Source organism: Staurois parvus, unplaced genomic scaffold (genome assembly GCF_062004578.1).
Source record: "Staurois parvus isolate SC_StPar_1 unplaced genomic scaffold, SC_StPar_1.0 ptg000264l, whole genome shotgun sequence".
NCBI lineage: Eukaryota > Metazoa > Chordata > Amphibia > Anura > Ranidae > Staurois > Staurois parvus.
Window position 1 is genome coordinate 9776708 of NW_028318060.1, and position 27595 is coordinate 9804302.

General features: G+C 39.4%; 1 protein-coding gene across 1 annotated transcript in view; it reads left to right on the plus strand.

Moving 5' to 3' along the window:
• Positions 1-6276: 6276 nt before the first annotated feature.
• The window catches only part of LOC149459305 (CD109 antigen-like), a 106412-nt gene continuing 85093 nt past the window's right edge, over positions 6277-27595 (plus strand). The window contains exons 1-7 of the mRNA XM_089681385.1: positions 6277-6373; positions 7038-7204; positions 11488-11516; positions 15533-15763; positions 23189-23314; positions 23716-23755; positions 27194-27281. Coding sequence (XP_089537511.1) covers positions 6306-6373; positions 7038-7204; positions 11488-11516; positions 15533-15763; positions 23189-23314; positions 23716-23755; positions 27194-27281 — 749 coding nt within the window. The 5' untranslated portion in view covers positions 6277-6305. The remainder of the gene's footprint in view (positions 6374-7037; positions 7205-11487; positions 11517-15532; positions 15764-23188; positions 23315-23715; positions 23756-27193; positions 27282-27595) is intronic.

A 27595-nucleotide genomic window follows, 5' to 3' on the forward strand; every position in this document is an offset into this window, starting at 1 on the left:
AAACAGTGGTGGTGATCAAAAAACACCAAAAGAAAGCTCTATTTGTGTAAAAAAATGATATACATTTCATTTGTGTACAGTGTTGCATGACAATGTGCAATTGCTAGTTAAAGTAGCACAGTGCTTAAAGAAGAACTCTGGGCAAAAGTGATATTTTCCCATGCAGTAGGGCTGTGCATGCACTGCATGGGTTAAAAGCTTGTTTTTGTCTAGGGTTTTGGTAAGCGGAGATATACTTACCAAACCACTGATTCTCCAAGCGCAAGACTGGTCCCTGCTGCAAGCAGTCTTGTGAATGGACTGTTCCTGACATCATCACGCCCACAGACTGGCTCCGGACGTGAGAACAGCAGGAACAGTCCACCATCGGGTGTGGCGGAATGCAGTTTTCTGGAGGATAGCTTTACCCTGACCTCCTTTCCAAGGCCTCAATTAGTGGCATAATGTACAGGGGTTCATGCGACCATTTAGAGCAAGAGGGAACAATACTGCAGTGTTCCTCCCACTGACACCAACAATAATGCACTTTTCCTCTCCCTGACACCAATGAATAAACAGTTCTCTCCAATTACCACTTACACCAAACTTTCTCACCACCAACTTGAGGCTATTCCCCCCCCCCCCCCAATTGACTGGTGACACTGACAGTTTTTCCTTCTCCTCCTGTATACAGAGAAATCTGATTGAAGAGTTTCTTTTTTAATTACCCCTTGTTTTGAGAATTATGTTAGTATGTGAGATTCTTGCTTGTGAAATAGTATTTATGGAGGAGGTTGTGGATGCAGAACTTTGGTATGTAGTGTATTATACAATGACAACAGCTTGCACTGCGTTTTACAAAACAAAAGGAGGCAGTACAGTTACAATACAATACAAGAAAAGAGGGTTAGGATGGTCCTGCTCAAGCTTTATTTACTCATGCCCTTTTAAGACAGGCCTATTGTATTGCATGATATGACCAACCATAGGCTTCCACATAGTTACATAGTTACAGATAGTTAGTCTGGCTGAAAAGAGACAAAAGTCCATCCAGTTCAACCATTAAAAAAAAAAGTTGTAGTTCTATACCCACAGTTGATCCAGATTAAAGCAAAAAAAACCCAGCAAAGCATGATTCAATTTGCTCCTGCAGGGACAAATATTCCTTCCTGATCCCCCGAGAGGCAATTGGATATTCCCTGGATCAACTTTACCTATAAATGTTAGTATACAGTTATATTCTGTGTATCCAAGAAAAAATCCAGGCCTTTTTTTAAAGTAATCCACTGAGCTGGGCAGAACCAACTCTTGAGGGAGTCTATTCCACATTTTCACAGCTCTCACTGTGAAGAAACCTTCCACGCAACAGTTCTCTTTTTTTTTACCCAAATGTGTCCCAGGTTTGTCTTTCTGTATGTTCTCCTCCTACCGCTGACCTTAAGGACCTAACATAACCAATAACATAGCTAATACTGTGAGCTGACGAGGTGCTGTGCTTCTCATTATAAGGGGGGCATACTGTATGCTACTGAGTTCTGAAGCCCACCTTTGGTAAACCACTTTACTTATTCATCCAATACATTACTGCTGATTACAGGAGGTGTTATACTGATGCTTTGAGTAGTTTGTTATCACGAAGAGGTTGAATGGTTTAACACTATTGCACCTCTTGTTTTGCTTTCTGTGTTTGCCTCTTGTTCTGTTGAGACACTTCTGTCACACAGTACATAATTTCAGCATATGGGCCCCCCCCATTTTAATATTTTCCCAGGGCACATTTTTGTCTAATACCAGTCCTGAGAAAGAGTACCTAATAAAGCGGCAACTAGCCACTGAACATTTCTTCCTTTGCCTTTTCTTTGTTGATATTTACATTATATGTCTGTTTTACTAATGCTTCCTTGTTTTTTTTTTTAAATTGTACACTAAAAGAATTTCAGAACATTTGCAGTGGACAGTTCCTTGTTCTCAGTTTACACTGGTTTAAATTCTTATAAAAGATGGCTTTGTGAAAGTTACCTCCTCAATTGTCATGCACCTGGGAACACCATTCTGTTACTGCAAGCAGTGTATTATTTTACTTCCTTTTGTTCTATATTTACTTAGTCAATCTGATCAGTTTTATCATCTTTTGTATATCTGTACAACGGAGGTATTACTATTTTTCTAACCTCAAGGCAGGTTTTGTGTTTCACAGCAAATCCAGGTTTTTGTAATTTCTGGTGTCTAAAAATGTACCTCTAATAAGGTTTATGCCATGTCTGGATGACTTTCATTAAAGCTAGATAATAGAGTTATTGCTGTCGCTCTCCAATTTAAAAGAACTAGAACAGGGGTAGGCAACCTTTGAGAGGTGGAGATCTACCTGAATAACATGAAAGAGAGCAAAGATCACGTTCGAAGCCTTTTTTAAAAAAAAGAAATTAACTAGCAATGCCTATCTAAATAGTAAGGAAAACTTAGAAAAATATAATAAAACAAATATCACTGTAAAAATATAAACTTAGCCTATCTTAAAAGTGTAGTGTCAGTCAGCAGAGCGGTGGAAAGTGTCAGCAGGGTAGTGGAAGGTGTCAGTAGGGTAGAGGATGGTGTCAGTTAAGCAGAGGACAGTTGCAGTAGAGCAGTGGATGGTGGCAGTATGGCAGTGGATGGTTTCAGTTAGTAGAGTAGTATCAAATTCATTTGGGTACAGTGTTCCGTGAATCAGTAGTTGTCAGTCAAACTATCAAAGTGCTGAAAACTGAAAAATGCCGTGGTAATGAAGGGGTATATACTGGCTAGTACTGCAGTGGTTAAGTGGTGTTGGTAATGCTCCAAATACAAAATGCCTTTTATGCACTTGTTAGCTAATTTAAAGTCAAATTCTGCCATAAAGTCTTTGATATTGTCAGAAAACATTACAATCTCAAATGTTATTGATGATTCCCATTCATTCTTATCTCCCTGTCATAATGAAAATAAAACATAGGAAGTATGCATGTTTTACAAATGTGGAGATGAGTTAGGGTTTCTGTCAGGTTTTACTTAAGGGTAGCCATGTACATCTGAAAATAACGTACATAAAATCTATACTAATAATAACATAAAATCTGATCACACAATTTCCCTTGGATTTCTTCATACTGTGTAATATGTGGACAAACCTAAACAATCCATTCAAATTGTAACCAAATAGGCAGGCCCTTACACTATATAGTCTTTGATATAAGTAAAGAAAACTGGACAATCAGATTTTACAGTAAAGTCCGTAAGACATTTTCTTGCTGTAGTTAGCTTAACTGTTTAATCTATCTATTTTATCAATCACTCACTGTTCGTGACAAGCAATAAAAATAATTTTAGATCTCTTACGTGTATTGAAAAAAGTGTCAAGATAAGGTAACACAAATATGTAGAACTCAGCAAATTCTACCTTGCTGAGTTTATTACAAACAAATTGAAGAAGTCAGGCTGTAAAGCATTTGCTAGGGAATTTCCATAATCCAATATAACTGTGGTCAGCCACTGCCAAAAATGAACATGACCGTGGTCAGTAAAATTCCAACATCTAGTTGTCTTCAGCTATTTGTATGTTCAATCCTGACTCACATGATCTGATTTCTGTTGATGACTCTGCACATGTTCAGTGTCAGGTACTGCTTCTGTCCATCTGTGTTCCTGATTCTGCACCTTTCCCCTGCATGATATTGTACCAGCATGGAAGCAAAATTGATTTTGCAACTGTGTTTGCAGCAGCCACATGAATTGTTGCAGTCTTCATTGTGGCTGAGCACATAGCAGTTATCAAAGTGGACGTAATTGTAATCAAGGCATGACAAGCTGCCATGTACTCACCCAAAACAACTTGAACATGCATGACAATGCAAAATAAACACATTTTCATTCACTTCAATAGACTTCAATGGGCCAGAAAATGTATATACAGTAAATGAATGGAAAATCAGATATGCCTCATTATTAACAATGCAGCACAACACACAGATATGAATAGTCTCATTGGACATGTTTTTGTGGATTACGAAATGCACAAAGAAATGCAATGGTGTAAACCAGGCCTTGCTACTGATAATGAGAATAAGTACACATTGCATTAATGACAATTCAGAATGAAGACAAGCGGGTGTACATTTAAAGAAAGAGTTAAGAGTAGAGAGATAAGAATATAAGGTAATAAAAAGGTGTGTGTATGTGTGTGTGGGGGGTGCATACTCACTATACACTTGATACAATTTCCAGGTAGGTAGGGGTGGTTTTAAAGGCAATCCAGCAGGCCCATACTATTCAGAAGCGCTTGTGAAAATCACAAGATAAGTAGGTGATTTCCTTTATAAAACAGTTATGGTTTATTTTCCAAAACCATAACTGTTTAGTTTGAGCAGTTGTCTTTTACCAAAACAATGGGATGAAAGTGTTAGCAGCATTCAATAGGTTATGGGTAATTGATCATTTGCATTGGCTTCCTGGTTCATCTGTACAATTGAACAAGAGAGTTCAGGGCTTAGAATTTGTTTAAACTATTTGGACAAAACAATTTAATAATTAGGCAGTTCCACAGTATACTGTATGTCCATGTGTCGCTATCTTACAACGGACTCTCCAGCATGATGAAGAAGCTTCGGGAAACATTGCATGCAATTTGGGTGGGGTATCGTACCATTGAGATGGGAGTTTATAGTTCATTTCTTCCATCTTAGAAGATCCTAGAAGATATGGTGGAGACATGAGAAAGTTGTAGAATTATATCCTTTTGATCTTCTGAAATCTGTTCATGAAGGTCTGTTTCCCATTGGGAAAGAAATCCAGGGTAAGATGAAGATCCTAATAGCAAAATAGCTTTGTATCACTTTGACGGACAAATGAATAGAGAATATCTCCATTTATCCATAGCTGATATTAGGGTGGAGTCCCTGAGTTTTGAGTTCTAAAAGATATTGTATTGGCAGTCATAACTCTTTACTGTGCAGATATATACTGTAGATTTCTGTTCTTCTCCACATTAAAGTAGTTCTAAAGGCAGAAGGTTTTTCTTTTACCTTAATGCAAACCTTCTGTGTTGTACGCCCCCCCAGCCCCCCTAAATACTTACCTGAACCCAATCTAGATCCAATGCTGTGCCCAAGAGCAGTGTCTTTCTCCTCTCTCTTTCCCCCCTCACTGGACATGGAGTCCAAAGCAGAAGCCATTGGCTCCTTCTGCTGTCAATCACAGCCTGTGAGGAGGGAGTAGGGGGTGGGGCCCAGCGGTGCTGTGTGTGTCAATAAACACACAGTGCCTGGCTCGAGATCGAGCTTCACCAGTGCCCATAAAGGAAGCAGCTTGGTATGGGGGCACTTGGAAGGGGGGGGGGAGCCAGGAGCGCCAGAGTGGGATCCCAGAGGATGAAGGCTGCTGTGTGCAAAGCCACTGCCCAGAGCAGGTAAGAATAGTATGTTTGCTATTTAAAAAATAAGACCACTTTAATGGCTTTTATGATCCAATAGTTGGGAACAATTTTTATGATATATGGACCACAGTTCATACTTTAACAGTCTTTACACTACTAGTTTTTGGACCACCGTCAATAATGATCCTTTTTGTGGTGTTATGACAGCCTCGACAAATCCCTATTTATTATAGAGAATTCTCATCATTGGCCTCTATGACTTTTTCATATGCTATGTAATAGCAAGAAATTCCTTTTTACTGAAAAAAAATATTGTGGACCCATGGGTGAGGATGAAGGAAATGTCAATGAAAATGTTTTAAGTGTTGTTACTGTACATAATGCCCCCCCCCCAAAAAAAATAAATAAATAAAGAGAATTGTAATTATCATTGGCTTGACTTCCTAGATCATTTGGAAATTAAGTGCAGCTAGCAGAATTAACTGAATTTGCAATAATATTAGACTAATGCAATTCCCAATACCGCAGGACTTTGAAAAGGAGAGGCAGTACTAAGAGCCTGACGGTCTATGCTGCATGCTCATGTGCAGCAACCCATTGTCCTATTGTAAAACCTAACATAATCCTTTTATCTCTCTGGTAATGCTGATACTAGACTTGACAATGTTTCATATTATTCATCTTGGGTATCAAAAGACAAGAGGAAATAAAATCTTATTATTGATTACTATAGGTTGCAAAAGGGATTTTCCAGTTTCTTTATGCAAACATATTATAAATTGTAAAGGTGTGTTTGAAGAGTCAGATTCTCTGGAGCTCAGGTTTAATTTTACTTCAAAAGACTATTTCTAGGACAATAGATCTTATTTATATAAGCGGAAAGCTATAAAGCATCAGCTTAGCCACACTGTGTGCTGTCTTCTCCATATCTCAGAGAAACATGATGTGGACACTCCTTCTCAAAGGAATTATTCCGATATCACTTATCCTAACCATTGGTCATGCTGGGTAGGTTACTTTATACATTTATCTTTTTTGTGAGTTTGTTTGTAGCCAACAGGTAACAAAAAACATATGCTTGCAGAAATAAGAAAATATATTTGCTCCACTTTAGGTTTATATGATCCTTCCCTCTTAATTGATCTACTAGGTTCTCTTCCATAATGTGCTTATTTTTCCCTTTTTGTTTTTTTTGTGCAATTTTTTTTAATTACATATTTGAGAAAACTGTCCTGGATTTTCCCCAAATACGCCATTAGGCATATGGGCTGCTATCCCCATGACTGGAGGGCAAAGGCCTACACATTTAATACATTGGAAATTAGTAAATCTAGTATAGCTTTTACTTTAATTGGTTTAGCCATTGGTTGTGTAAGATAGTTGTCACCTACTTGAACCACCAGCTTCAATGTCAAGGTTGACTGTTCAGATTGTTGAAATCACCTAAAAAAAAGGACTCAAATTCTACTGGTTGCTTTTTTGATTGTTGAACATTCAAACTTTAGCAAAGTCTCTCTGAGGTTTTACTAAAATAGATAAAGATAGGATGGACAGGATACCCAATGACTATGTGAAGAAGCTTTTTCCAGTATTCTTTTCACATGACAGATTATAAGGTGTTAGGTTTGTGTTGGTAAATTATACACACTGAGGTTTGCCTTTTTTTCAACAGAGCTTCATTCCACATTATTGCCCCAAGCAATATAATTGCTGGTTTGGACACAACACTTGCTGTCCACTGGTTTGGTGAACACTTGGAAATTAATGTAACTGCTTCAATTACACCTGCAAATGACAGAGAAGATGTTTTAGTTAAGGAAACTGAACTATTCTTTAATGGTATGTACTTTTTTTAAATAGTTTAATTTCAGTGGCAATAAATGCAAGTAGAAGTTAATTTTTATTATTGTAGAAATGTATATATATTATAGAGTTTGTTTTAGACTTGAGTAGATGGGCATTGTTATCAATTGTTGCCTTTTACTTTCAAACATAGTTCTGCTGAAACACAAAACATTGCAAAAGGCTACATTTGATCTACTTTCTCCTGAAATGCAAATGCATCTCAGTAGGACTTTCTGCATCCAAATAAACATGACATAAAGCAAACCAGGCTAAAAGCAGCCTCCAAAATGCCATCCAAACTACATAATTTAAGGTAATGGTACCCTATTGACCTGTGTTTGTTGTTCTTTTAAAACACACATCAAACCCAGAAAAACAATATCTGCCTACAAAAGCCCTTACTAGGAGAATACTTTTTAGAACAAGTTTGTGAAAATATACTCACCTTGAAATAAGTTAAAGGGAACAGAAGCACACATACATTTCCCTATTTTTCTTGGTCTTGTGTCTTGTGTCAAAAGCTCATCTTGCTCTAAATCAAAATTCAAAAGTCTTTTAGGCAAATATTTAACTTTTTACCTTGTGTGCTCCTTTTATTTTGTAGCAGCTGCATTCTCATTCAGTGTATTTTCAGCGACTATCCTGTTCTTATACTATTATAATTACAGTATCATTAGTTTCATCTATGCTCAGTTTAATGGTGAGAGTGGTACAGAGTGGGCGGAGACTTGAAAGCAATGGGAACTTGCCAATTCCACCCACGTGCATCACTACAGTACTGTTCTGATGCATAATGGAAGGTGTCATTTACAAAGGTGTGCCCAGGATGCAGTGGCATTCCTAGGGGGGTTCGGGCCGGACCAGGTGACACCATCACAGGGGGTGCAGGAGCAGGATGCCAGCAGAGCTTCTGGGCTCTGTGAAGGTCTTGGCCAGTTATTGGGGTGATCCCGGATTCCTGGCACAGTGACAGCTGACCCTGGTGTAGCTGTAAAATGAGTATCCCATGAAGATATGTATCCCCTGAAGCAACTGTGCATTTTCAGGCCAAAGAAACCGATCTCCGACTTTAGCAGAGAGCTGCCACAGTTAATCCCTTACAGGCTGCAAACCGCTGAAGCTGATCCCCTGGATCACTATGGGTTGCAAGATCAGTTAACCCCGTATAGGATCAGCTTCAGCAGTTTGCAGCCTGTAAGAGGTTAACTGTGGCAGCTCTGTGCTAAAGTCGGACATCAGCTTCTTCGGCCTGAAACCGGCACATGCGCAGTTGCTTCAGGAGATACATATCTTCACAGGATACTCATTTTACCACTACACCAGCACCACTCCTTCCTCTCTGGAGGGGTGACACCAACCCTAGGGACGCCTCTGCCAGGATGCAAAGGATGTGATATTGCCAGCCTCAAAAAATCTTCAACTCAGCTGCTGGACCTGTCTCTTGTGATAATGATAATTGACTGATCACATCATTTTATATAGGCAATTACATAAAAAAATTAAGTGTAGCTCAGACTTACCATGTTAGGAAAAAATTATGTTTTTGCATTTGGTACAAACATGAAAATGGAAACCTTAACAATTCATAAAATTCATCAAAGCATCACTTACATCTTACTTATACATCTGCACTTTCATGAATACAGTCACTGGATTCTAACTTGTGATGTGATTGGGGAATTCTGAAGGATAAAGCTTTGGCTTATATAAACCAAGCAGTTGGGATGAGTGAATCTGGTCAGGTTCTATTTACCAGGGGTTCAGGAAAACCCAGGCAAATGCAAACTTGACAGAGGGTCACATTGAGGTCTATGGGGGTTCAAATAGTCTGGCCATTTTTGGGGATAATAGGTAAACTACTTTACAAAAATGCATATGGAGCTGAGTACTGCCATGGGGCACATGTATTAATGGAAAAAAGTTAATACTGTACATTGAGGAGAGATCTTGGCTTTAAAGGCAACATTTAAAATGCACAAAGTCTTAAAGACTTAAATAACATGCTTGAAGGATGCCTTAATGCTGTACATGGTATTACAGCATAGGACCATTTTCATGAACAGTCTCATCCACAGCACACACTGGCAGCACATATTTTGCTGTTCTGGGTGTCCTATCACTAGCCAATTTTATAAAATTTTCATTAAGAAGTAAAATGTTGATGATAAAGCAGTGTAAAATTGACAAGAAGGACAACTGTAATAAGAAAAGCTAAGCCCAAATTTTCCAAAGACAAAGAGCACAGGCAGAGGTTTTAATACAAGAATTAAAAAACTGCAAAGAATACATCAGTGTGAAAATGGCCAGCATCAGGACTGTTTTAATGATAATTCTAATCAATGTACACCTAAGTTTTACTTTTATTGTGGGAATAGAGGGTGCAGTGAGTGCAAGTGATATAAATTAAGTTGGTTTAAGTGCACACTGTTCTTGCACTTTTTTCTGTTTTCTCTTTGCACTGTTTCTTTTTCTTTCAAATGACACTGCAAACTAATGGCTGCTCCAAGAAGAGATGGTCAATAACAAACAATAACAAACTTAAAAAAGCCAAAATCAACATACAGTAAAAATCAAGAAACTTCCAAAACACCACAACTGAAAGCAAGGCCCACCTAAAAAAGCAGGTTAACCTAAAATAAATTATCTATCCTATCAAGAAAAAATAATTTAAAAAACCTGAAGCAAAAAAAAAAAAAGTACAAAAATAAAAACCGTCACTAAAGACAAAACAGCCCCCAATAATAAGGTCCCAAAAAAGGCAGCAAAGGGGTTGACTGCCCAATAAGCTAGCTAACTGTCCTAATCTATGTCTATTGATATTTGTCAGCTATTTCTATCTTTTCCCCACAACAGCTTACAATTCATGAATAATATGGCTGCTCTGTGCCCCTTTACATGGTGAGGGAGCTAGTCTATCTAGAAAACCCCCTTATTGGCTCTTCTAAGCCTACTGGCCATAGTTAGTCAGTGCACTACATGATGCTTGAACAAAATTCTCCTGGGTGAACGTGCACATAATTTTGCCAGGACTGCAAATTTCTAACCTGCTGAATTTGCTTCATATCCATTATAGTGGCAAACCTGAATCTCATCCCTACCAATCATACCAATCCATACTTCATTTTCCCAAAACATGTTATAGAATGAAAGGGAACACTTACAGGCAGGGCTTTTTTTTCTCAGAGAATAGGTGCAGGAACTCTCCATTTCCAAGTCACCCCTTGTCTCCACCCCTTACCCACCTCCAAGCACTGTTCCTTGGTTCCACCCCCTATCTGCCTCCAAGTACTGCCATTTTAGAGAATACAGAACCAAGTGTCATTTTGTGGTGCTAAGTAATTTGTATAGAATTTGTTAATGATACCAAGAAAAGCAGTAAAATAGATCCCCAGTAGCCAGAAACAATATACCCCCAGAAACAAGAGCACCTCCCCTTAGCAACAATAAATCTCCCCAGCAACAATAAGCAATAATAGACCCCCCAGCAACAATAGACCACCCACAACAAAATACCTGATAGCAACAATATTGTAGACCCCAAGCAGCAACAATGGATCTCCCCTCAGACAGCATCAATAGACCGTCCGGCAGTCGTGAATACTAGATCCCTCTGTCAACAGTAGATCCCTCCAATCAACAAGAGACACCCCATCAACCCACTAGCAGCAAAAATAGATCCTCTGCAGCCAGTATCAATAGACTCCTCAGCACAACTCAGCATCCCTTGCCATTACATATATTCAGTGCTGTAGATGCTGCAACTGTGTCCCCCTGCATTCCCTTTGAAAAAAATCCCTGCTTACAGGTTTGTCTACCAAAATTACATGAATGATGATGTGACCTTTAAACTTTTTTTTTGCCATAAAAAGTTAACAAGCAAATGAAATAATCATTTAACATAAAGAACATTTTTGTAAGCCAGGATATCTACTTATTGCTCATTCATCATTATGAATTGGAACATTTATGTTCACTTGCTTTGCTTTGGTGTATCCACTTCTACTATGATTAGTTTATTAATTTTTTTTCAATAATACATGTTTCAATAATCCTTTTTTTAAATAAAACCCACAAGTTGCCAAGAAGTCCATATACTGTAACCACCTGACCTTAACATACTGAGCAGTGAGCTTGAAATTTATTGTGGAGGAATACAGTGACTTGTTCTACAGAAAAGGAAGGCTCACATTATTATACCTATGAATTACCTATACTGTTATTCTACCCTTCATGTATACTTTATATATACTTTTGTGCTTTTATTCTTTCTTTTTCAGATTCTATTGGAATGCTGATACTTCCTAAAGTAAGTAAATGCTTCCTAAAGTAAAAAAGGAAACTATAAAGCCTTCAGTTTTTATGTCCATCAAGGCCTCATGCACATAACCAGTGAGAAGCATAAAAAATTCTGGGAATGAAAACTCCCCATCGTGAGAGCTGCAGGCAGGGCCGCTGTTAGAAATTAGGGGGCCCAGTAGAGCCTAACTGGCAGTCACCCAGGAGAGAAGAATGAGATGATGTACTACAATGAATTGTGGGTGTGGTAAATTTGAGCTTAAATTGGGAGAGGCTTAAAACATGAGCCTGAATAAGGGCTACAGGGATTGGAAGTAATACAGATTTCAAGGGGGGGTATGTATAATGCATAGAATGCAGGGATCAGGAATCTCCATGGCCTCCTATTATTCCGTATATTCCTGGCATTTTTCCATCTCCACCAGTAACCCAGATCCTAGCTCTGTAAGGCCATATGCACATGGCATATAAAAATATGCAATTTCTGCGAGATATTTCTGCCAAGTGCTGCATAAAAATTGCTCAATTTGCCACGTATTTACGCACGTTCATGTGCAACAGGAGGGTTCACACCAGTATGCTGAAGTTTACACATGGTTTTAGGTGTGATCCTATTGACTTCTATTAGACAATATGTTTTCTAAAAGTATATCAAAGGTGCAGCATGTGGGACTTTGATGTGCTTTCAAGAAAAAGCATAGTCTAATAGAAATCAATGGGATTACACCTAAAACCTCAGGAACATGGGGGTGATCAAAGTAAATCAGGATGCAGCATGCTTACAGACATAACCTAGCAAGGCCTCACTGTAAAGTAAGAAAGGGTTGAGGAGTTCAGAGCTCAGGGATATGTGATTCAGAGTTCGGAAGTAAGAAAGGGGGTGTTCAGAGGTCAGTGATATGTAATGCAGAGTTTGGCAGTAAGTAAGGAAAAGTTAAGGGGTCATTAATATGTATTGCACAGTTTAGTAATATTTAATGCAGAATTCAGAGGTCAGTAATATGTAGCATAAAGTTCAGAGTTCAGAAGTCAGTAGTAAGTATTGCAGAGTACAGGGGTCAGTAGTAAGTAAAGTAGAATGCATGGATAAGGAACAAATTACAGAGTTCAAAGGTCAATATTAAGTAACACTGAATGCAGAGGCCAGTAGTAAAGCACAGTACAGGGGTCAGTAGTAAGTAATGCACAGTACATGGGTCAATAGTAAGTAATGCACACATAGAAGGGTCAGTAGTAAGTAATCCACACATAGAAGGGTCAGTAGTAAGAAATGCACAGTACAGAGGTCAGTAGTAAGTAATGCACAGTACAGAGGTCAGGAACAAGTATCAGATTCAGAAGTATTTAGTCTGTATCACAGAGTTTGGAGGTCATAAGTAAGTATTGCAGAGTTTGGAGGTTGGTAGTAAGTAACGCACAGTATATTGGTCCATAGTAAGTAATGCAAAGTTCAGATGTCAGTAGTAAGTAATGCACAGTATAGAAGTCAGGAACAAGTAACATAGTGTTTAGAAGTATTTAGTATGCAATGCAGAGTTTGGAGGTCAATAGTAAGTGATGCAGAGTTCAAAGTTCATTAGTAGATAATGCTGAGTATAAAGGACAGTGCCAAGTAATGAGAGTTTGGAAGTCAGTAGCAAGTAATGCAGGATTTAGAGGTCACTATCCCTTAAGGGTCCCTGAGTTTTTTTTGGGCTCCCTGTCACTGTTGGCCCCACTCTCAAAGTCCAACCCCTGCTGACACTACCGTAGACTTCTGGCCAGAGTAAACTCACTCAATATTACCAGAAAATAGACTCACACACAGGTTAGAGTGAACTGATACTTTGTTTATATTAGAGTCAAGTATGAGCAAAGCAGCACAACTTTATAATAGATAATAACAGTTATCACTCTTAGTAACTTTAAGTAAAGGTCAGCACACATAACAAAAATCTCAGTCAGTTCTGAATGTCATACAATTCAGAATTTAACCAAAGACCTCAACTATGGGATGTTTTCGTCCCCAGTGAGCAAAGGAAAACTATTAAAAAGCAAGGCTAGCTCACTTTGGGCCCTCAGAAGCTGATGAAAAAGTTCAAGTGTGAAGTGAGGAAAGTGCTCTTTAATTGATAAAGATAATGTCACTTTAACTGCAGTGGAAGATCTTCTGCGTCCTTGTTGGTGTACTACAATAATTCAGATCTCCTTGGTTGTAAGAGGTGGAAATTCCTCAAAAGGATTTATGCAAGCACAAGTACTATCCCTTTAAATGGTATTTAACTTGAGCAGTGCCAATTTATGGCACCAAAAGAGATGCAGGTTTTAAGCAGGAGCTTTAAACACTGGCCACTATAGCAAATAGCCACAATGATAAGTGTCCCTTGATAAAAGTAAATCAATTGCAGGGGAAACAGTGGTGTAGCTTGGCCTGCAGAGGGCGGACACTGCAGTAGGGTCTGATGACTGGATTATACTAAAGATGTGTTTGCTAATAGACCAGGTTAACTAGGCCTCAACTTGTGTAACTTGTCAACAATGTCAGTGACTAGAGAATGGCTGATGCAAGTGAATGTCAGTAACAACTTAATTGGCTGGAGATTGGGACTCTCTCACCTGATCATCCCAGTCACTGGTGGTTTCACTGGAGATAAGGGTCCCCAGCGATACTGCAGTTCCTCCTGTAGAGTTCATTCCTGACTGCAGCATTCCAGGTCGCTGACAGGGTGGTTCTCCAGATTCTTTGGCAATGCCAGTGGTCAGCTGCTTTTTCTTTGCTTCCTTTTTCTGGCTGCTTCCTTTTTGCTTCCATAAAGCTTTTTTCAGAGAGTGTGTCACTGAGTTGCACGACACTGCCACCTTGTGTCTCTTTTAACATTCTGCAGTCTGAATAATAGCAGGGTGTTACACTAGTAAGTAATGCACAGTACATGAGTCAGTAGTAAGTAATTCACAGTACAGGTACAAGTAACAGAGTTCAGAAGAATTTAGTATATAATGCAGAGTTTGGAGGTCATAAGTAAATAATGCAGAGTTCAGAGGTCACTAGTAAGCAATGCACAATACAGAGATCAGGAACAAGTAACATAGGGTTTAGAAGTATTTAGTATATAACACAGAGTTTGGCGGTTGGTAATTCAGAGTTCAGAGTTCAGTAGTAGGTATTGCAGAGTTCGGAGGTCCGTAATAAGTAATGCAGAGTTCAGAGGTCAGTAGTAAGTAATGTAGAGTTCAGAGTTTAGTAGTAAGTAATGCAGAGTACGGAGGTAAGTAGTAAGTAATGCACAGTTCGAAGGTCAGTAATAAGTAATGCACAGTTTAGGGGTCAGTAGTAATTAATGCACAGTATAATGGTCAGTAGTAAGTAATGCAAAGTTTGGAAGTCAGTAGTAAGTAATGTCAGGAACAAGTAACATAGGGTTCAGACGTCAGTAGTAGGTAATGCAGAGTTCGGAGGTTGGTAGTAACTAATGCAGAGTGCGACATTCACATTTATGTAGCTGACTTCTAACTTAATTCTATATTGCTCTGCTAGGACGGCCAGGAGTCAGAGCTATCATCCAATTGTCGGAATTGCTCCACCTACATGTGTTCATCTGCCCCCCCCCCCAAAAAAAAAGAAAAATTCCCCTCTTTGTTCCCGCCTCCTGGGCCCTTTTGTTGAATTGATGGGGCCCAGAGAAGTTTACTTTACTTGCTGGCAATGCTCAAAACTGCTGCAGATAGAATTAAAGCTGTCTCCACCCAGCATTCTGATCCTCTGGCATAACTCTTTTGCTTCCCATATCAGGGATTTCTGTGAACCTTTTGAATTGACAACTTGTATTGTGGTTGTCAGGTTAGCCTAAGGAATACATACATAATCAGGAATTTAGTCAGAGTAGACACTATTTTTTTTTACTATCTATCTGTCTATCTATCTATCTATCTATCTATCTATCTATCTATCTATCTATCTACCTATCTATCTACAGTATACACACAGTGGGATTTGTTATAAGGATATTTTTACCCTTTATGAGAGGAGTCATTTTATGTTTTTTTCAGCTAACAAATCACACAGCATCACATTATTATAACGTGATTGTGCAAGGAACACACGAGGATCAGCTGCTTTTCTACTATGAAAATATGTTGGAGTTGATACGGAGGAGCATTTCAGTCTTCACACAGACAAACAAAATGACTTACAGACCAGGAGAAACAGTTAAATTTCGTGTTGTGGCAGTGGATTATGACCTACGTCCATATAATGGACAAGTTGATATTATTATAATGGTAAGTTTCTATTTACAGATTACCCTCTTTCAGGTAAGAATATATAAGTATGTTAAAATAAACCCTTTAACTACAAATATCTTTTCATTAGAATAGAAACTGTACCTCACTGGGATTCTTATTTTTAGAATACATCTTTCAATCACTGCCTTCTTTAATTTTACATAATGGTCTTCGGCTCCAGCATACAAATATGGATAGTTACTTTAATGAGAAATACAGCCAAAGCTCTTTTTGGCTGTACTTCTCCTGTGGATCACAGGAGTGCAGTTCGTTCTGCATCCGTTTTGTTGGCTGACGTCACTCAGCTGGCCCAGGCTACAAAGTTGTGATCCAGCCCAGAGTCTGGAGCGCCACCTGGCTCAGCCTCTCAGCGAGCCACTAAGACCCTGAGCCACCAGCTCCCTCCCCCTCCATAGCCCAGCACTCTAGAGAGCACTGGGGGGCCGAGCAGACAGTGGGGACTGACAGTCACCGCTCTCTGCTCAGAGCAGCTGTGAGAACTCAGCGATCAGCGGTCATGTGATTGCTGAGTTCTCACACTTAGAGCTGGCAAGGGGACAGATGCAGCATTGGACAGATGCTGCATTCACCTAGGAAAGTATACATGGGAAAAAAAAGTCCTCACTTCTTTTTAAAGAAGAATTCTAGGAATTGATATCTTTATATAGTTACATTGGTCCAATTCAGATTGGACAAATGTAAGTATACTGTACTTGGCTGATCCTCCTGGAAGATGGAAGTCACTAGTAGACACCACTACTACAGTGATGTCCACTAACTTAAGGGACCTGTGCTCAGTGGCTGGCCTGTTGCATTAACACGGGAGGTTGTTCACTTGGCACAGGCACCAGATCAGAGATCATTAATGTAGCCCTATTTTGGGGGGGGGGGGTTATGATAAATGTCCCTCCCCAAACAGGATATTGCGGTAAACCCATAGCTAAATGAGAGAACAAGAACTTTCGTTTAGTGGAAGATTGGGTTTGATAATACAGTTGGAAGTGCCTAGACCCAGGACTGGACCTCAGTGAAGAGAGAAGATTCCTTTCCTAGGAAATAACCAGTAATCTAAACAAAGTAATTGGGAGCATATGAACTACTGCAACCAGCATGTACTGTAACATTAAAACAAAAACCCCAAAGAAAAGACACTATGGACTGTAATGTAATGTAATCTCCCAGTGTATGGGGGGACCTCATTCCCTTTTCTATTGCGTCTAAGGCTTAGTTCACATACGTGCGGGTGATGCCGCAGCCGCACCAGCCACACAGAGAAATGCAGACCCGCGGGCAGGTGCCATTAGTTCTAACTGGAAAACATAACTGTACTGGGAATCAAGGTTCCCGTGCAGGCTGCGTTTTCAGAAGAAGTGCAGGGACTTCTTCCCTGCATGTCACGGGGCACGGGAGTCCATTCAGATGAATGGGCTCCAGTGCCCGCACAAAACGTGGCCTGCATGGATGCATATATATGAACCAGGGGTAAGTGGTTTACGGCATGAACTGTAGCAGCATTAGAAAGCTGAATGAGGATCCCTTACATACATTGGGTGATTACATGCTGTGTATGATACTGACAGTATTCAGGGTAGTCCTACACGTCGTAAAGGGATTTTGGTTTAATGAGTTTTTACTATAGAAAATACTAGTAAAAAAAAACATATAGATATATTGTCCTCTACAACAAAGAGTGAGCATATAGGGATTTTTATATTGTGCATTTTATTTGTGTTTTTATCTGACTAAACTTATGTGAATAAAGTTTGTAAAATAATTTTAGCCTGTTGGTCCTTAAGCACCAATAACAGTCCACAGTGCCTTCCTTTTGAGTTTTTTGTATGAAAAATTGAGGATGTGGTGCTTGATATTCTGTACATTGGACAGCATACAGTATATCATAGAACGTAAGTATATAGATGCACACCAGTATGAAAATAATACAAGCTTTATATAAGAAAAGGGCCCGATAGGAGTCCTGGTGGAATTGTGCACAGACAGTATATTCAGGTAGACAAGAAGGGGTTTATTTACTAAACCTGGAGAGTACAAAGTCAGACTCCCTTCTGCATAGAAACCAATCAGCTTCTAACCTCAGCTTGTTCAGTTAAGCTTTGGCAATGAAACCTGGAAGCTGATTGGTTTCTATGCAGAAGTGAGCCTGACTTTGTACTCTCCAGGTTTAGTAAATAAACCCCGAAGGGTCTTCAAAAAGCTTCCTCACTTTTATACATATATACTGTATAAAGAACTCCCGTATAATCGTTAATAAGGATGAATTTGCAGCAAAAGACAGTGACAGGGGCCCCTGAAGATGATAGCATTGTGGTGTCCATTATTGTGTCAGAGACCTGAAGACAAGAGCAACGATGATGGGGAGATCCTCCAACTGTTGTCCAACCAGGCAGAAACTGTGGTGTGGCACTGGAACTCAGAGTCACCTATCTTATCTGACTCTCAGTTCCTAGTAGTTTCTAATCTGTCATGCAACCAGACCTCTAACTCCTGAAGTGGCCAGCACATGCCCAACCTGGCTCTAGCCTATGCTGGCTATTGAGCTCTAAGCTAAAACTAACTATGGAATCCCAGAGCAGAATGAGTCCAGAATGACCAGAATGAATAAGTAAAATAACAGGGGCTGTATATAAACTCTATTGCAATAGACAGGTTTACCTACTAATCCCAGCCACGGCACCTCCTGCCTGGAGTTTGAATGTTTTCCCTGTGCCTGCGTGGGTTACCTCCGGGTACTCCGGTTTCCTCCCACACTCCAAAGACATTCTGGTAGGTTAATTGGCTCCTGTCTAAATTGTCCCTAGTATGTGTATGTATGAATGTGAGTTAGGGACCTTAGATTGTACGCCCCTTGAGGGTTAGGGACTGATGTGAATGTAATATAAAAGACTGCCGGTAAATAAAAGTTGCACACTGTGGATTGATTTAAGCACTTCATACATTTCCTTATTTAAGGATACAAGAAAAGAGTACTGTTTGTTTATTGCACAAAAGATTGCACATATGAACTTCCCTTATCCTTGTGAACAAGCCAGGAGTGGTGAATTGCATGAAGGAAGGTTGGTTCTCAGGTGGAGACATTGTATGTAGTCATCTTATTGACCATTAAATAATACAGTAAGGAGCTAAGCTGAGTGAGGCTGATGTTCTTTCATATTTTTTCACATATGGTCATTACGCTGTGAAAAATATTGCTGCACATATTGACGTTTACACTGCAGAAACACTTGGGGTGATTTGGTGCCTTTTTTCTGTTTTCACAACAGCACTGCAGATGTTTGAGGGCTGACACTGAGGATAGCAACCAAAAAATTGGTGGGATGAGCTAAAGAGGAGGATGCACTCATGCATGCTCTCTCCCGAACTCCGCTCTTGGTGTCCATAAGACACAAAGAAGAGGGCTAGGCTCCACCCCCACTCCCTCCTCACTGGCTGTGATTGACAGCCGCATGAGCCAATGGTTTCGCTGCTGTCTCCTAGCCACTGAGGAGACATAGACCTGAGAGATCAGCTGCTCTCGTGTACATTGCTGGATCGCGATCAGGCTCTGGTATTATATATATAAACTCTGTAGGGGGTGCTAAATATAACTCATCTCAAAGGTGCTATGTACAAAAAAATATATATATACTATATTAAAGATAAGTGTTCTTATATCAGAAAAGTGCTAAATGCAGAGAAATACACAGCAGCATGTTCTTGCTGGCAGGAGAGAGACCTGTGTTGTTTACACACAGGTCTCTCCCCTGTCAGTGTTAATCAGCAATCACCGGGTGCCAGTGGAGAATCTTCGTCCGGGACCCCTTGATTGACCTCCGTAGCCACCAATGACAGTGCGGGTATGGTGGTGCGCACACGTGCATGCCCCCTACCCGAAAATGCAAATCACGCACTGTATAAGTACGTGACTTTGCGCAGCCCTGCCGTCTTGTAGCAGTATTTCTACTATAGGGTGGTAGGGAAAGAGGTTAACACTGTACCTTTAATTTTTTTTTTTATCAAAGTTGGTGCTATTACAAGGGATGACCAGCATCCCTTGTAATAGAATGGGACATGACAGGTTCTCTTCATGGAGAGATCTGGAGTCTATTAGACCCCAAATCTCTCCTCTGGCTTCCAATGCAACAGATCAGACACAGTTCAGTCTGATCGGTTGCTTCACTGGCTGCTAACGGCCAGGTAAACAAAGAACTGAAACAGGAAGTGATGAAATCCTTGTCGCTTCCTGTTTCTGATGTCACACAATAGGAGGAACATCATCCATTCCTCTCACTGTCTGCCTACACCAGGATCACATCCATGCCGGGCTCCCTGATTGCATGGGAGAGCCAGGTAAAGGCATCGGTGGCAGATGGGGGGTGGAACCCCCTTCCACCTCCTGTAAAAGTAATCCAGCATCTTGTTAGCCACCTGGATTACATTTATCTTGTGTAGAACCCCTGGGGCTAAAGAATGATATCTCAATCAGCGCTGCAGCTGTGGCGATGACCAAGATATCACCCTTCCCATCTGAGGACATTCAACAGGAAGTGGTTAAATGCAGGATACCGTGTTGGGTTCAAGAACTGTCTATCTCTTACGATGTCAGTGATACTGAACAGAGGATAACAGAAGGTAAAATTGAGGCAATGTCTCATCTCTGATACCTTCACTTTACCTTCTGTTATCCTCTGTTCGGTATTACTCACATTGTGAGAGAGAGAGAGAGAGAGAGAGATAGTGACCAAATAATGTATGTTTTGACTTTCCTGCAACTTTGCAGGGTTTACATTGAAGACTATGGCCCTCAAGTCGCATGAAAGTCGTACCAAAGTAGTACAGGAACTACTTTCAAGTCGCTGCAACTTGAAGTTGCACAGATATGAATGGTGTTTATTGGGAAACATGGGGCGTGACTTGTCATGCGACTTTGGACCCCAAAGTTGCATGACAAGTTGCACAAATGTGAATGAGCTCTAAATCTGATTTCAAAACCACAGTTCTCAGGCAAAAATGAGTGCTGTATTATGAAGTTGTGATTAAGAAAAACAAGTATACATACAGTACAAAATATTTGGTGGTGGAAAGATACAGAAATGTACAGTTCAAGGACAGTAGCAGGAAACGCAAAGATTATCACCATTACAAGGTAATGTTATCAAGAGCATAACCAGGGCTTTTTTTCAGCGGGAACATGGAGGAACGCAGTTCCGGGACCTCCACTGAATATATGTAATTGGCAAGGGATGCTGGGGTGTACTGAAGGGTCTATTAATGCTGACTGCTGAGGGATCAATTGTCACTGGAGGGGATCTATTTTTTCATGGTGGTCTATTGTTGCTGGGAGGTCATTGTTGCTGGAAGGGATCTGATTTTGAGGAAGGGGTGTAGTTTTGCTTGCTGATGGGAGATCTGTTGTTGCTGCTTGGGGTCTATTGTTGCTGGAGTGCTATTTTGCTGTGGGGTCCATTCTTGCTGGGGGGGGGGGGGCTATTGTTGCTGGCTGCAGGGGATCTATTTTACTGCTTTTCTTGTTATCATTAACAAATTCCATACAAAATTATACTTAGCTCTGTATTCTCTAAAAGGAGCGATACTGGGAGGTGGGTAGGGAGTGGAACCAAAGAACAGTGCTTGGAAGTGGATGGGGGGTTGGGGGGGAGGGTTGTCCTGCACCTATTCTCTGAGAAAAAAAGCCCTGGGCATAACAATGTAAAATGGTCACAGAATACAGTCAATTGACATGTTAAACCAGTCCACCCTGGCAAGTGTAATCAAGTGGCTATGAGTGTAATAGTAAAAGTACTAGGAGCCAGTTCACACTACAAAAACACACTCCGGATGCATTCCGGATGCATTCCGGATACATTTTTGCTTACAGTTCACACCACACGCAGTTCCGGTGCAGTTTTGATGCCGTTTGCCATGTTCCAGTATGGTTCTAATCCCTCTCCACTCTATCCAAAACTAAAAAGAAAAGTTTTGCTTTAGTTATAGTTAAAAAATAACAGGATTCATATGTGATGAAACAAAAACTTACACGCAGAACATGCAGAAAAAGAAATCATAAAAAATACACAAACATAACAGCTCACCAATAGACCATAGTTAACATTTGAACATTGATAAATATAAACTCAACCAAAATGGTAATAACACTGAGTGAATGCAAAGAGTGGGGCGGGTAACATTGTCACAAGGAATATAAGCTTTCCATTGATGTTTGATATTCCTAGATATTTAAAATGCAATCCTTTGGCAGAATGGGTCTGAACATTCAGAGTTTCCTAAATAAAACAATATATGAATATTGCCACCTTGTGGATAAAGAGTAGAGAGACATATCCTATACCCTGAAAGTTGGAATTAGAGGGAGTTTCTTTCTTTTCACAAATTAAAGTGCTTCACTTTTTTATTATTATTCGGAATTTATATAGTGCCAACTGTGCAGCTCTTTACAATATAAAAATGACTATAGAATTTGATACAAGAGGGTTGGGGGGGGGGGGCAATGCTTGTGAGAGCTTACAATCTAATTGACTACTTTTCAAATATGTGTGAGCTGGGAGATTTATGCTAAGGTTGTGCTCCCAGATTCTGTCTTTAAGCCAACTCAGGGTGCACACAAAATATTAAATGAAAGACTCAATACAAGTTAGATTCCTATGATTACAGTTAATGTTTTCTAATATAGTAAAAATAGTTTCTAAAAAAAAGAGGTAAAAGTCCTGGAGATGAAATAGGATGAGCAACATGTACAATAATGTACAAACACCAAAGTGAAAGATGCTGTTGTATACAGCCAAGAGATTTTTAAAGGGAAAATCTGCAACAGGGACACAGACAAAAAAAAATTTGAGCAAGGGTTCTAGCCTTTCCCCACTCCTATGGCAGCAAGATGGAAAGTGAGGGGAAAGCTGTCTAATGGATAGCAGTAAAAACCTGACACAGGTTATTTAATTACCAACTGTAATGATAACTAAGAAAATGTTTGGGCTGGACATACACTTTAAGGAGTGTGTTTCCATGATTTCCAGCAAAACCTTATCACCCAGGGCAGATCCGAAATACCAGTATCTATCCATGGGCAATATATCACTATTGGGGGTGGACTATTAAACCATTCAATGTATGAGTTTTTATGAATTAAGTATTGTTCTAATGTTTTCATATTATGGAATTTTCAATAATGGCAAAAAAAAGATCCTCTTTTTCCAAAAAAAAAATAATTAAAAAAAAAAGAATCGATTGAAGTATGCTTACAGGTTTTTGTTGTATATACAAGTAAAGGTACTGTACATAATGATTACAGCTTGAATACTATACACTGATTTAGCTGATGTTTATGCTTCCTAAATTATAGGCATTGATAACTATTTTGAGTGCGCCCCTTATGTTATTACATAGAGTTGTATTTTTATTTTTCTGCAGGATGCACAGGAAAATATTATTCATCAGTGGTTGAATCTCCAACTTTACTTGGGAGTAGTGTCTCTGGAACTGGGGCTTGGTAAATTTCCTGTGCTTGGCTCTTGGAAAATTAAGGTAGAAACAAAGGTATGAAAACTGTTCAAATGTATAGTATTTAAAAAAAACAGAAATGTTTATTTAAAAAAAATTAAAAATAAAGCTAAGACAAAAGATCTGGATTTGGTGGAGAAGCAAAACTAACTGATGGAGAAGCAGAACTACTTGGGGATCTGAATGTTTCTGGATGTATAATATAGTTGCAGTTCTGGCCTCTGGAGATTAAAATTTACATATTCCTGTAAATTTTGCACAGTACTAACCATAGTCAAAATAAAATTCATGAGCTGTAATTTGTCAACAGTGAGGCTTCTGGGAAAATTATAGGTTTCATTTAAGTAAGCTGATTAAATTCTGCTTCTTTTGTCATTTGCACAACTATGCCAATGATTATTAATCATCTAAAATTAAACTTTTTAATTCTTTTTTAGAACTCTTCAAATATTGAGTACTTTGTTGTCGAAGAAGGAGGTGGGTTAATTATTCTGCCAACTGTATCACCAATTTATATTAGTAATACAATTTAAGATCCATTTGTTAGCAATTGTTATCAACTGAGGGAAAAAAAGTATTATCTTGTCATGTCAAAAATAAATTTCATAAATGTCTCCCTGCAAATGAATAATGTGGAAATGTTATTCTCCTATGTTTCTTGCACACTTAGTGGCTCTTCCTGCTGAACTCCATGTCGTCTCTGTAGCTGTGGCGATGTAGGGGATGGCAGGAGAAACTACTGGGTGCTCAAGAAAATGCAGAATAAAAAATGATGAAACCTGCTTGCCCTTACCTGTCACCAGCACATTTCTATTAGCTAATAAGACATCTTAGTGATGAGCCAGTTAGAGGAAGGAAAGAAAAGTTTAATAGAATGGATAACACAGGTCTGCAAAAACATTTTTTTCAAGAGCTGTTTTGGTTATTCCACATAATCTTTATGTTTTTTGGTGCACTGAATCTGAAAATTACCTACATTTTGTCATAGGACATCACGTTTCCTGACAATTTAAGTAACTATGTTAAATAAGGCAATACCTCAAAATAAATGGAAATAGACTTATAAAATTAAAGTTTTATTACAATTTTTTCATGAAAATCCTTTTTTGAACTGAAATGAGCTCACCTACACACACTAAACTCGATTCTTCTTCCCTGTGAGGCTCCTCTTGGTGCATTTACGCTTGTGAGTAGCATCTGGAATGTCTCTCTGAAGCATCCAACAGTAGTCTGCCATCATTGTAATGCTCCATTTTCCCTGGTATCTCCTTTCCATCTCTTTAATGTCTTGGTGGAATCGTTCACCTTGTTCCTCACTCACAGCTCCCAAATTTTCAGGAAAGTAGTCAAGGTGGGACTGGAGGAAATGCACTCAAACTCATCAGGCAACCTAAAGCTTGAAATGCTTTCAGCATTCTTCCGACGATCTTTTTGTAGTGAGGATCTCTGTTATTGCCTAAAATTTTCTGTACGACTTCTTTAAATGCAATCCACCCTTCTTTTTAAGGATCCGTCATGGTATTGACAAACTCTTGATCAACTATAAGCCTTCTAATGTCTGGTCTGACGAACACACCTTCCTTCAATTTTGCCTCCGACAGGCCTGGAAACTTGGTGACCAAGTATTTGAAGCATTCTCCATCTCTTGGAAGTGATTTTACGAATTGGTTCATCAATCCCAATTTTATGTGGAGAGGTGGTAGAAGAACTTTATGGAAAGGTACCAAAGTTTCTCGGAGGACATTTTTTTCACCGACTGTTAGCACCCTCGGCTGCCAACTCTTCTTGGTCCAGTGATCTTGTCGGTCTCAACCGTCCCATAGCCACAGAAAACAAGGGTATTTGGTATCCCACCCACTGGATTCTTCAGGAAAGATTAACCCCTCCTACCATTAGAAGCACAGACTCAGGGCTGAGGCTTACACATACAGCATGCTGCTGAGTATCCCAGTAGTCAGACATGTAGTCAGAGATTGTTTACCTGCAAATAACAACAAAGGGCTAGAAAAGAACTAGGGAAATGAGGAAATAGAATTTTTTTCCCTAAAACTTGCTTAGCTTATGTATATATTGCGGACCATCAGATTTACAGCGCTATATTTTTTTTACATAACTTGGACAACCCCTGTAAGGTTTTTTGGCATTTTATATCTTAAATGCACTTATGTGAATTAATTAATAGTAATTTGGACTTTACATTTGGTTAAAAATCCATAATATAAAAAAAATACCAAAAATTTTAAAAATTTGATAAATTTGAAGACAATTTTGCATTTTGTGGCAAATCATGACGTCTAGGAGTTTTTTCAATATTTTATTTGTTTTCAGCACACCAAAATACAAGGAAATTAGATGAAAATAATCAAACAGCTTTTTAGTCGCAGACCTGTGATCAGCTGAATGGTCAGGCAGTTTACTGAACAGGTGCAAAAAGGTAGACGCAATAAAGCAAAACAGGACCAGGATGGCAAAAACATGCAGAATAAAGAAAGCCATGAACTTTTGAAAGCTCTACAAACATGGACTCTTCACAGCAATGTTAATCAGGGTAATGCGGTTGCATAACATAATCTCTATAAGACTCTATAACAACAAAAAGTCAGGCTGATAATTACTACCTAAGTAAAACAGTTCACCCACTGAAACAGCAGTATTCTGCTAGCAGTTGAGGTGGATTCCCCACAGAGCCTGGGCCTTTTAGAAAAGCTGTGTAATATTAGGCTCCTGCCCAGCTGACTGCATGTCAGATCTCACAGTTGAGAGCCTCTCATCTGTCTGCAGTTTACTTGCCCAGTTACCACAACCTTATGAGGTGTGGCCCCTCTGAGCTGCTGGAGGGAGGTAAGCTGAGAAACACATCTTTAATGAGTGTGTCCATGAAGTTGGGGATAAGGGAGTTTAAAGCTTGGTACACACCGTAAGTTTTATAAAAAACTGAGGAGCTCAGGAGGAGGTCACTGTACTAACAATGCAATTTTAGTACAGTGGTCTCTCCGCCAGAATACACTGGTTAATGGTCGCATCCATTGGTTGAGAGTGCTGATCCAATGCTGATCGGCTGCTGCTTTTCCATCAAACTCGTTTGACAGAAGTTGGCCGAGAGATCAGAGGACCCATACACATGGGCCGGTATCTATTGTACAGGGCTTTAGGGAGCTGTGCCTGCATCTCAGCATGGTCAGTAAATGGGCACTCTATTACAATGGAAAGCTGAGACACTAGCAGCCAATGTTGTCACCCACAAAATTTTCCCTGGAATTCTTAACACCACATAGTCATGTTTTTTCACAAAACAATATAATCTCATTCTATGTGTCCACCTTTCGTCTATTAATATCTCACCAGAAATGACATTGACGTTACCCCACACAAGGAACTCAGTATTTTTTATAGTGTTTTGTGCTTTTTAAATACAAGGAAAAAGAGGGGAGAAGACATCAATGCTCTTGTGATGATATTGTAGTTGAAAATAGATAGTGTTGCTGTTAATGTTTCATTAATATTTTGTAAAAAAAAAAGAACACGCCAGTCTTGAAAGAACTATAGACATTGCTATTACTATGCTTTCTTTTGAGAATGTTCATCTCTGCGTGGCCATCATGATGATCTTTTGGCTTCAAGTCTTTCTAAGTTGCTGATGTAGAACATTTATGTTGATACAGAATTCTAATATTTGTGGCACTCTTTTATAGCATGCTTATTTTCCTGATCTCTGACTCAAACGTATTGAAGCCAAACACAGCCAGGCAGCTAGAATTTTCTAAAGGAGACTGGCAATTGCAGCCCCCTACTTCTCTCATGACAGATGTACTTTAATGTGCCTAAAGAAACTTCTAGAGACGCCCACTCTCCTGGCTGTTTGTCTTTCTTAAATGTTTTTCAACGATATCTCACTTAATTTCTATTTTTTTTCAGTTTTGCCAAAATTTGTTGTCACAATGAAGGTTCCTACCATTTATATTGACCCCAAACAACCAGGTATTTCCGGAACAATCACTGCAAAGTAAGTAATTACAGCTATGATTATACATTGCTTTATGTTTGCCAACTTCCGTTTCTTAAAGTGTTACTAAACCCAGGACCCTGCATTAACTATATCTGGTTTCCCACAGTATACAGGACATGGAAATGCAATTAGTTTTAGTAAATATAAACTGCTAAATGCCGTTTCTCATCAGCATTTAGAGCAGTCTTGTGACTTAAGTAGAGCACTGGTTAAAGCTTGTAGGAGGAGTTTTCTTTCTGCTGTAGGAGGATGCAAAACCCCTGACCTCTGGACAGTGCTGATTGGCCCTGTGCTGATCCCATGCACTCTCA